General features: G+C 42.1%; 1 protein-coding gene across 1 annotated transcript in view; it reads right to left on the bottom strand.

The window, feature by feature from the left end:
- LOC111070399 (DNA N6-methyl adenine demethylase) overlaps positions 1–11,701 on the bottom strand; it is a 75,783-nt gene that overhangs the window by 56,435 nt on the left and 7,647 nt on the right. The window contains exon 2 of the mRNA XM_022360905.2: positions 3,544–4,130. Coding sequence (XP_022216597.2) covers positions 3,544–3,861 — 318 coding nt within the window. The 5' untranslated portion in view covers positions 3,862–4,130. The remainder of the gene's footprint in view (positions 1–3,543; positions 4,131–11,701) is intronic.

Raw genomic sequence — 11,701 nt, 5'->3', positions numbered from 1 at the left:
ACGGGTATATCTTTGTGGGCTACCTTCTGCCCTTCATTGTATTATTCATGTGCCAAGGGTCGCTATCCCATCCAATGTTTATGGAGGACCCTAGTTGGCCAACTTGTTGGCATCATTCAGTTTTGGCGATGTTGATTTTGCGAACAGGAAAAGATGAGGTGAGGAGTCCGCACCAGACGACGTGCTCAAGACATTAGCTGAGCTCCTTGCCGCCCTACACACCCACACTCCTCTCGTCTGCTGTGGCTGTGACGACACATGCCATTTCCGCCGCCGCTGCACGTACGCGGCACTTGGCCTGACTACTTGTTACACAGATAGGAGGCCCTCCGTTGGCACGTCGAGGCTTGGCCCTAGCCCCAAAAAGCTGCCCACGTGCGCGGAAACATTGTTATTGTTCCATCCTCTCTCCCACACACACACACACACACACACACACTCGGTCTCTCTCTCTCTCTCTCCATTTCTTACTGTTGTTGTTGTTGGCAGCTCGTTTCTGGCATGACATTTTTGTATTTAAGTTTTATGCCGCCATTTTCTACCGCTTTGCGTGTTGCACGTACTCCCCTCTCCACCCCTCCCCTCACCATACCACTCACTCCAGCCACTTGCCTCTGCCTGAGTTTGCGGCTTTTCCTGTGTTCGCCACTTCCCCACTTCCTGCCTCAGTCCGGCATTTCTGTTGGTGTGTGTGCTTTGCACTTAATACCATTTTCACTTTCTTTAATGTTGCTCAATTTTGTGCATCATTAATCTTAAGCGATTTTCAGATTTTCCGTTGACTGACACGCCGAGGCATCTCAATGGGGCTTACCCCGCTTACTCTACACCCCTGAACACCCTCTCCCAACTTTTTGGTTGTCGGCTGTCTCAGCTGCTGTCCCTGATAATTATGCTACAAAATATGTAATTACAGTTTCAATTTAATTCGCCGGAAAATTCTCTGAAAAATGTTCATAATTCCGCCACGGCACTGCCCAGATATTGTCACCCATAATATGGACTTCACTGTGCAGCAGTCACCTAATCCATTATAATCTACACCTGCACTCCATCCTTAAGAATATTTCCATATTTATAGATCTAATTATAAGTAAACCCAGTTGAGTTATCTCAAATAATACTGCAACTATAGCAAGAACGCATTGATTCAGCTTCAGCTAACATTATAGACTGAATTGAAATACATTTTCCGGATGCCCATTAAAAAATTTATGTCCACTCATTCGCTGTGGATAGGGCCATGATTGATGAATCTATCGATTGCTAATCGATATCTGTACCATGTACATATATTCTGAACTCTTTCAAATCATTTTCGATTGCTACGATTGTGATTGCCCCAAGTATTAGCTCGGGGTAGGATTTGGTACGATTTGGTCACAATTTTCGGACTGTCAGTGTCCAAAGTCCTCTCCTCCCCTATCACCCCTTACCATCCTTATGAATGCAAGCATTGTTGCTGCTATTTCATTTCATATAATATTTCTTTTTCTCTCTCGTTTACTTTTTTGTGTGTTTTTGGTGTTTTTTTGCACCATTTTCTTTTAACAACTTTTTGCTGCTGTTTTATTTGAAGTTTGCAATAAAATAAAAGCCACACAAGACCCCAGACGCCATATGGAGCGGGGGGATTAGTGGGGTTTGTTGGTTGGCAGGGGGCAGGGGCAGGGGCAGGGTAAGAGCCATGGCCAGAGCCATAGCAGCAGAGAGCATGGCCAGCCAGAGATTCTCGCCAGCAACGGCCCTCGGCCACAGACACGAAACGCGAAACTATAAAGCAAAAAATCCCCATTCATATAATTTACGTGTGTGCCCCTGGGGATGGGTGCGTTGGTCGTGACTGGCCCCTACTAGAGTGATGGCAGCGAGGGTGATATGCGATAGGAGTCTGTCCCCAAGCAAACATCAATCAGAGGCCTCTCTCTGGTCGTCAATCAGGACCCTAAAATGTCGGAGAATGCTTATCAGAAAGGGCAAGACATTATTGGAGTGATTGTACATACAAATGCACATACATTTAATGATTCCTTCATACTGATACTGAAACGAGTGACCCTATTCAATCCGTTATTTGTATTTGTTATTATATAGACTAAAGTACCTGTCTGTATTCGATAGGTGGTATAGCTGTCCAACGATAGTTTCTACAGCAATCATGAACCATCTCTAGAACAGTGCCAACTCTGCTGCTGCTTCGGCTGGTTGCATTTTATTTTACCATTTCGTTTCGTCCACGTTTGGATTTATGAATTTCGACTCGCACGACCCATTCCTTCCTCTTCCTCTTCCCTGTCCACCGCAACCCCCTTTCCACCCTGCCCCTCCCCACGCCATGAATCTGCAGCCATTCATTGTTGGACCCGCACATATGCGGTTTTATATATTGACACTTAAAATTTATGGGACTTAAAAATCTACAAAACGCTGCCCCGTTTTGTCCTCCAAAGTTGGTTTAGAGCTTTCAGGGTGGCATGGGTGGGTGTGAGGTATGCCCACTGTACGTATGCCCATCACAAAAGCTTGGTCAGCCTCGTGGCACCACGGTCGAAAATGGCACACGGTGGGCAGTCAGACGGGGAGATGCAAGAAGTCGGTGACAGGAATTTTCAAGTGGAAAAACTAAGCAAAGCAGCAAATCGTGTGTGAAATTAATAGGGCTACCCCTGCTGCCAGGGTTGTCATCATGTGCAACTTGTTGATGTTGAATAACAGAGAGAGCACAAAAGATTCCAACAGGAAGTCCCCAAAATTTGTGGCAAAGTCATCTTCCCTCAGTGCCTGAAAATGTACCTAGATTTAAAAAGATCAGTTACAACTTTATGCAACTTTATCGTGATCACTGCCAGTAGATGATTGCAATTGCAATAGGGATGACCTTTCAAAAAGTACCGCCAGACCCGCAATTGAGGCTTTCAGTTGGAATATCTTGAGCAGAGGAATTACTTTACTTTGCCAGAACTGCAACCCAAAACTTCAGCGAAAAGTTCTCTCACTTTCGTTGAGTTGTTTCTTCGCTAATTAAATGCAACTTAAAGTCAATGAAAGATAAATTAATCATTAATGGCCTGAATTGTGTGGAAGATTGGCGGATGCCTCCATGCGGCTGTAAGTTATCGGAAAGCCAGAAGTCTAGGGGCACTTTCTATTTCGGTTTCATTGCTGATTTCATTGAGCTAATCAGCTTATTGAACTTGAGTCTCAGTGGCTGGCAGGGGCTGGCAGTGGCCCAACCACGAAGGACCGATGGAAAAACGAAAAGTTGGCAATGGGAGATTTTTGGTTCTAAGTAGCTGCAGCTGCTGCTCGAAACTCCACAAAATTAAATTCAATTTGCCGGGACAGTGCAGATGTGGCCGGGCAGTAGCCGCATCTGTGGCAGCTCCAAGAATTCAATTAATTACACAATGAGCCACCGCCCAAGGAGGTTCTTGCGCAATGTTTTCCTTGGAGCTTGAAGCATGCAGCTTGGAGGGTAATCCCTTGACTTTCCACCCGGCAATTATTATACGTTCTGATGGCATGTCTTCGATTGTCACTTACCTGTGTGGGCTGCGTGGACAGCAAATCGATTGTCTCCTCGTGTTGCTTATGAGCGAATGCCGCAGTGGGCGTCAGTGTCTGCTGTTGCTGCTTCTGTTGGAACTGCTGCTGGTAGTGCTGCTGCTGCTGGTATTCATATTGCTGCTGCATTTGATATTGCAATTGCTGGTACTTCAAGTGCTGCTGCTGCTGCTGCTGTCCCTGTCCTTGTCCTTGTCCCTGTCCTTGCACTAGAGAGCAGCAATAGAGAAGCATAGCCAGCAATTCGAACGTATTGGCAGCATTGCGTGCTGTTTTATTTATTGCTGACGACAGCATGTTGCTGCCGGTCGTTTCCACCTTCTTTTCGCCTTTTCAATATCTCTCTAGATGTGTGTGTGGCTGTGTGGCTATATGTATCCGAGTATATGTATATCCGTTTTCACTCCTTTCCTATTTGGGTGAGTGGCTGGGAAGTATGCAACACTTTGCCACACTGCTGTTGTTGGCGCGTGTTTACTTGTCTTTGGTTTCGTTCTGTTTCCTTTCCGTTCTCTCTTTTTTGGTCGGCTACCAGTTGCAAGTAGAAAGTTTTTGGGTTTGTGATGCTGCAAGGAAAACATTTCAAATAAGTAACTTCAACTTGCTCTCCAGTGTGGGACATATATAAACAAATATAAAATATAGAGAGATTCGTAGAACAAAAAGAGAAAGCAAAATGGTTTCTTATTGCTTGCCCCTCGAAGAAATGCTGTCATGCCCCATGCCACCATGACCATCCTATAACTTCTCCCACAGATTGTGCACCAATTCTCTTTCTCTTGACTTTGTTGTTTTTTAAGATCTCGCAAGATACAATTATTTTATGGGAGGATAGTCGGTAATTTCCCTCGAGGGAGGAAGATAAGCTGAGCTGGATATTGCCATCTGTATCTGTTCATACAAATATAGTAACCACAATAAACTCCATTAGAAACTCATTTATTATTGTTCAAGCCAAATGCATAATTAATCAGCCAGAAGTATGGGCATATGGGCATTTCCTAGATGTCACACGGGACATTCGTACACTCAACTTTAGACTCAACTTATAAGTCTTAATTAGCCCAATAATATATAATATATAATCGAGGCCAAAAATGAAAACACCGATTTCAGCAAGTGACTTGTTCAACAATGTTCTGATTGTACAAACATGTGTAGCTTTAACAAATTGTATACCTACATATGTACATATATACAAATCTCGTGTCACGGTGTTTGTTTATTAACTTCTCCCAAACGGCGCGACCGATTTTAATGACATTTTTTTGCATTTCGTAGTTGTTGGAATAAGCTATTAACTATTTTTTAGCTTCCTATCACCACCCACCAGTTTTTAATTGGGATTTTAGTATTTTTGTGTCTCATTCTATATGTAAACAAAATCATTCCTGCGTTGATGGATTTTTGTGTTTGTGTGTGACTGGGAAAGGTTTGCATAGCGAATTTAAGCCGTAAGAAAATCAATTTTTTCAATTTGTCTGTGTGTGATATAAACATTTGAAATAGTAAAGTGGTAAGAAAAACGGAAAAACTTCCAACAAGATAGCGAAAATGTGTGTGTGAGCATGTCGCAGCGATTATTAAAAAATTACAGCACTTGTTACTCCCAATGTCCCAGTACTGATTCATGAACAAAAACTCAACCTGCTCCAGGTGGAACTGGCAAAACATTTCTCATATTGCTAATTATTGCCGATCATGTATGTCATCGCACTGACTGTTGAATCATCTGGCATTGCATCAGTTTTTTTGGACAAAGGAAGAACAACTCATTCTGCATATAAGATGCATCTGAATATTCAAAAAGAAAAAGCAGAAGCAGTGTGCAACACAGAAAAACATTTGTCCATGGCAACAGTGTTGAAGCAATGCCAAATTATCATTTGGACACATTTGGGCACTTCAAGCCACTATGGCACACAAACATTCTCTTGAGGCGTTGAAAAGAACACTTATATATGTATGTATGTATATAAAAAACGCACGCCCCGCGCGGGCGCGGGGGGGGGCGGGCTCCCCCTGCGTTTTGTTTTTCGTTCTTTAAGGGGGGGGGGGGGGGGGTTGGGGGGGGGGGGGGGGGGGGGGGCGGGGGGGCGGCCCGGGTTAACAACCACATTTATTCGGTGAGACTCTGCTACTCCTTTCAGGTAATTTTAGACAAACGATTTCCGTCATTTCCGAAAAATGCATCCATGAAATCATCGTCACTGGGGCGTAATGTTGAAAAAATCCAGCTAAAAAATAAAAATGCGCGTCGAAATGCCAGAAGATCGGCTGGCACATTTTGAAAAAAAATATTAGATATAGGCTACGGAGAAGTTTCTGTCCATGAAAATACTGGCTGCATGAAAATGCCTACCGATTTCTGCACATTTTGAATTTCACACACGCATTGCGCATATTCCCAAATGTGCAAATATAATACAGACGAACTGTTTGCGCTGAGAACGAAACTGATAATTATCCACCAGAGTTTTTGAACTCACTGGATTTTCCAGACATGCCACTACACCTTCTGAAAGTTGGATCTCCGGTTAGTTTACTTCGAAATATGAACCCAGCAAAAATCAGAGACGGAAATGTTTTGCTACCACGCACTCCAATAATTCCAACAGACGTACTAATTAAATTCGAACGCGTTTAATTTCCCAACAGATTGGCATTCAAAACAATATATTTCTTACACGGACTATTATACGGGGCATAGACGGCAATAGACGGACGGGCTTAAAATTGTTCTTCGAAATATAAATTGATAATTTAAATTTTAGAACAACGATTGCCGAATCTAATAGGTTGAAGCACTAAATATCTAAAATATTTTATGGTGCGGCTGTGGCCCTTAGTCCCTAGTTCCCTACCTCTAGACAACTCGTTTCAACTGAATTGTACATTTAAGCCTATTATAAAAAAAGAAATGTTTGCTTGTGCAAGTTAATGGAATTTTCAAGCAGTGCTATACGAAAAGAAAGGCGGGAGGCTGGCTGAGAAGGCGAACGTATAATTTTAATATTCCATGGAAATAATTGCAGCTTCGGAATGGAAATATCAGTAACGAACGAAAAAAAATTAAGGCGAAAGAAAATGGCAAATAATGTGTGCAATATCTTCATTTTCCAACCCCTCTTTTCTCCCCTTCTCTCTCCACTCACTATTCCACCACTCTTTCACACTGCCTCTCTCCGCATCTTTCTTTCTACCTCAATCAAAGAAATTTCTGCGTGCAAAAATCAAAAATATAATTTTCAATAATTAATGCAGAAAGCAAAAAGAAATGAAACAATACATAAAACAATTTTTGTATTTTCACTTGCAATCAAAAGTAGAATAAGATTAAAGAGAGAGGTAGTGGAGAAGAAACGGAGGAGGAAAGAGAATGGGAAGAGGCTGCAAAACAAAAAGATGAAAAAAACGCAGAGACAGTAGAGGAGTGGAAAATAGATTTTCAATTGCTGTGTGTGTGCGTGAAAAATCAATTTCACTTTTCAATTAAATGTCGAGGAAAAGCGCGTATGATCATAGCGAAATATTGCTGTTAAACACGTTCGAAAGCAATTAAAACGAGAAGGAATGTGTGAGTCGCTTCTGTGGACGCGACTCTACTTTTATACCCGTACTCAATCAGATGAGGTGGGGGAAGCAACTGAAAATTAATTTCTTTATTCTGGCTATAATTATGATTTTAAAATATACTTGTAGCAGTGTGATATCACATGAGACCGGAAACAAAATTTGGTACTCAAGCTCTTATAGTCTCTGAGATCTAGGCGCTCATCAAGACGGACAGACAGACAGACAGACGGACTGACAGACATCCACTTTTACCACAAATACAATATACCCATTAACTCTTTTTGAGTACGGGTATAAAAACACCACGAAGAGGGTATGATGATTATGATGATGATGTTGAAACAATTTTAATGCCAGAAAATAGAATAAAATCTGGATCCCTATAACATAGAAGCAGCTGCCATGATAACGATGGATGCGTATGGATCCTAAGAGTAGCCTTTGCTTCATATTTTGTTGATGCTTGATGATTATGATGTTTGCAGTGAGCATGGGATGAGTTGCTTGTGTTGCTGTGGTTTGATGTGGGAGGGGATTCGCTGGTTGGGATGCTGCTTGAGGTGGGGGTGGGGAAGTTTTTAATATATATGCAATAAAAGCGTCTGCGAAAATTGCACTTTGATGTGGCTGACTGAGGAAAGGCAGTGGTGGAAGCGTGAGGGGTGAGCAGTTTTCATAATGGATGGCAACAGAGCTGGTAGCAATTACATTGCATCTCCATTCCCCTGTGTCTCCTTTCCAACCGACTCCACTTTAGCTGGATAATCATAAATTTTACTTGCGATAATTTCAACGCTCGCCGCCAACAGCAAACAGCAGACAGCCGGCAGTGGAAAAAAGTGGGAATATTGTACATATTCGAAATAAAGATACCCTCTACCATTCTTGTCCATCCTCAAACACCATCTTACAATGCACATCGGACGGAAAGTCTGATCCAGATTTGGCAATCTAGATATGGTCATTTTCTACGATATTGCGTTTTTTCGTTTTTGTTTTCTCGTATCTTCAAAATTGTGGATGCCACAGATTTGCGTCCTTTGTGGGGCGGAAGCAAGCGAAAGTCTGGATACAAAACTTGGTTACTTTAGCTCTTATAGTCTATGAGAACTGGGCGCTCATCGAGACGGATGGCCGGACATGGCTATAACGACTCGGCTACTCGTATACTTAATAGGGTCGGAAACGTTTCCTTCTGTGCGTTACCCACATCAACTTCGACCACAAATCTAATAATCCCTAAACTCTTCGACTACCGCGTATAATAAATGTTAATGACTATTTTACAAATCATTCTGTGTATAAATATTATTATTATAATGGCAATAATAGTTAATTATAATTATTAATTTATGAAAAATAAATGTTTTTTTTTGAATGTGGTTGTCGAGCGGGTCGAGCCGGTCATGCGTGAAAATTCCCACATCTATTTCGAAATTCACTAATACTAATCCACGGAAAATATTCCAAGCTTTAACGTTCTATTTTTTTTTTTTAGTTAATGATAAACAAAAACGGCTTTCCGACCAATTAGATATGAGAGTGGTAGAGAAGGGGGAAAAATATATTTTGAATAAATCTGAAAAATAGTTTTTGGCTTATAAATTCGAATTGTGACGATTTTTGTTGGATCGATAGATAATATAATAATATTTATTTATGTATAAAATTAACAATAGGCAGAACTCCAAATTATGGACAATAGAAGAGTAAATTAGATCTACATAGACGTCACTAAAATTGGCTACATACGCAGGAGAGCTGCTGAAGAGATAGCCGGATACGACTGAATGGAATAGGCTGTTGATGCCTCTTGCAATCTTCGCAAGAATAAAAAAGGTACCCCTCCCCCCACATTGTACCACGTGCAGTGCGTAAAAAATGAAAGCATTTTGTTGCTGGATTTAAATGAATGCAAATACTGGTATCCTGTACAAGCGCATACGCACGCACACACGGATGAACGCACATACACATACATACATACATACATACATGCATGCATTGTACAAGCATAAGCAAACATTGGCATTCTGGGAAAATAAATTTTCCTTTTTTATTGGCCTGACCAAAAAGGAATCTCAACGTTCGATGGCAGACAACTTTTGACTTCGTTAACAAACTTGTTTTTGCTGCTGCTGGTCGTCCCCTTCGTTTACCTTCCCGCAGTCCCCATCGGCATTGCCCTCGAAACAGCCAGCGTCCCCGCCTCCTGCCAGCCTCCTCTTGTTTGGTGTCAATGATAGCGTGAATGATACTTTGTGTACACACTTCATTTGCACAAGTATCCGGAAATGGAAGTGGGAATGGGAATGGGAATGGACATGGCCACGGCCACAAAAACGATCATTGCAGCTGGATTCTGGCTTCTGATGGCTGACGGCATACACCGCGTATACGCAATGCTCTCGGCCCCTTTTCTTTTGATGAAAGAGTGAGAGGGAAATATGTATGTAACTGAAATGGGCCAATAACCATCATCATTATAGCAGTCATCGCGAGAGTGTTAAGCGGTCTTGATTGGGCTGTAGCTGCTTGTAAATGGCAACGGCAATGGCAACGGCAACGGCAATGGCATTGCAGGTTGATGAGTGGGCGGCAGAGTGCAATTATTGGTAGGTACAATTTTTACACAGAACTCATATGAATTCATTTTTTGGAACTGAAATATGTAGATGAATCAGCAAAGGCAGAAGACGAAAGGTGAAAAGACGAAGGTAATACTGTACTTGTACCAAAGAGTGTGAAATCCGCATAGTGGACTCTGCCTGACTGACTCATCAACAAACGAATGAGTGCTTATTGGCATATTTATTCTATATTTTCAGAAAGTGTCATCAAACTTTGTACGAGTCTGTTCCCTATACATACATGTAAATGCATGTCAGAAGGAGTGGAGTGGGCCAGCTGTGGCCCATTGCAAGGAGCATTGGCTAACGACGAAAACAGCAGATAAGCAGTGCAACACAGCATAACGGTATTAACAGCAGATGAACAGCAGAGGAAAATCAGATAACGGCAGTCAGTCGTAAAAGGAGAATGGCAGCAGCCAAGCGGACTATCAGCAGAAATAAGCCGAAATCTAGCCGTAGCTTTTAAACTAATTGTTCTTTTACTTTGCCAGTCTACCGCCATTTCATATCATAAATAAATATTCAATTAAATAATATCTTACATACACATACATATGTACATATGTGTGTCAAAATAAATTGGCTTTCGTTAGTCTGAATGGGACTGAATGGGGATCCCTTGATTTTCCAGAATGCCTGCATGTTCCTGCCTAACAGAGTGAAGTTTCAGGCCGTTTAGGTGCAAAACTGCCTGCAGCCTGTACCACTTTTTTCCACGTACCCGAATCTGGTAGGTAATTTTGGTACATACACGTATTTCCTATTAAATTGAAGATCCGGTCTTTATATGCTTGAAGAATTTGTGGCAATGGTAATCCCGTGCTTCGTTTCATTCACTTTGAATGGTTCATAGGCCCGATGATGCATTCAAATATATCGTTAAAACAGCACAACGTTCAGCACCAATACAATTATACTTTACCTTGTTGTCTGCTGTTCAGTTTTGCCTGTTGTCTACGGACACAGCCAAACGGAAAAATGCTATTGTATTGGTGCCGACAAATTCTCTAACGCAACACAAAATAATATAATATAATGCAATGTAAGGGATAAAGAACAGGCGAAGTCACTGGAGAGGAGTTTGCCATCCTGATGTCTTCCCCAGGCTGAGGTAAACAGTATAATCTGTTGTCACCCCAAGAAAAATTCACTCTCCCAGTGTACCCCCCTTTAGAACTTTCCCTTTAAGCGGTATTTATGGCTGACTCGTAAAATTGATATGCAATAAATTGGCTTCCTACGTCCTGTACTCCCTTCTGCCGCCCCTTTCGATGGACGTAATGCTCTTAGAGCCATTTCTGCATAAAGCATTTTAATGGGTCACAAAACTCTCCAACAACATGAAAAGCAGCCCAGCAACAGCGTCAGACTCCGACGGAGGCGTCCCAAATTGTATGCCCATTTTAGCGGAGATTTTTGCGTCCTGCCACAAGAAAATGGGTGCAAGAAACAGTGCAAGCGGAGTGTAAAATTTATGATAAAAACGTGCGACGCTGATAAGACTGTCCCGGACAGAAGGAAGCGAAAGTAGCTGCAGAAAGGATCCCGGGAAAAATGAACAGAACACAAAAAATAAAAACAGCAAGCGAGGAAGAGCCCCACACAGTGTAGAGGGGGTGGGGCAGAGCAGCCATGGAGGGATTGTCATGACACCTTGTTGCTCGTTAGGGTAATAGTTGCACATTCCACACCAGCCAGCCCCAGCTGTTTCCCCGCTGTTCTTTGGCCGTCGTCTGGCTGGATTGACGGCTATCATACAGGATATGGCAAAAAATTACAATAAAGCAAGTCTAGCTTCGGTCGAAGGTCGAAACTCTGAATACCCTTTCTTGCTGCTTAGCAAAATGTATAATTTAATGGATTATTGATATCAATTTACAAACATTCAAGGCTAAGCACAAATGCCATGGAAATGCTTCTTTCTCTGT

Source organism: Drosophila obscura, unplaced genomic scaffold (genome assembly GCF_018151105.1).
Source record: "Drosophila obscura isolate BZ-5 IFL unplaced genomic scaffold, ASM1815110v1 contig_96, whole genome shotgun sequence".
Taxonomy (NCBI): Eukaryota; Metazoa; Arthropoda; class Insecta; order Diptera; family Drosophilidae; genus Drosophila; species Drosophila obscura.
This window is presented reverse-complemented; position numbering and strand designations above follow the sequence as displayed.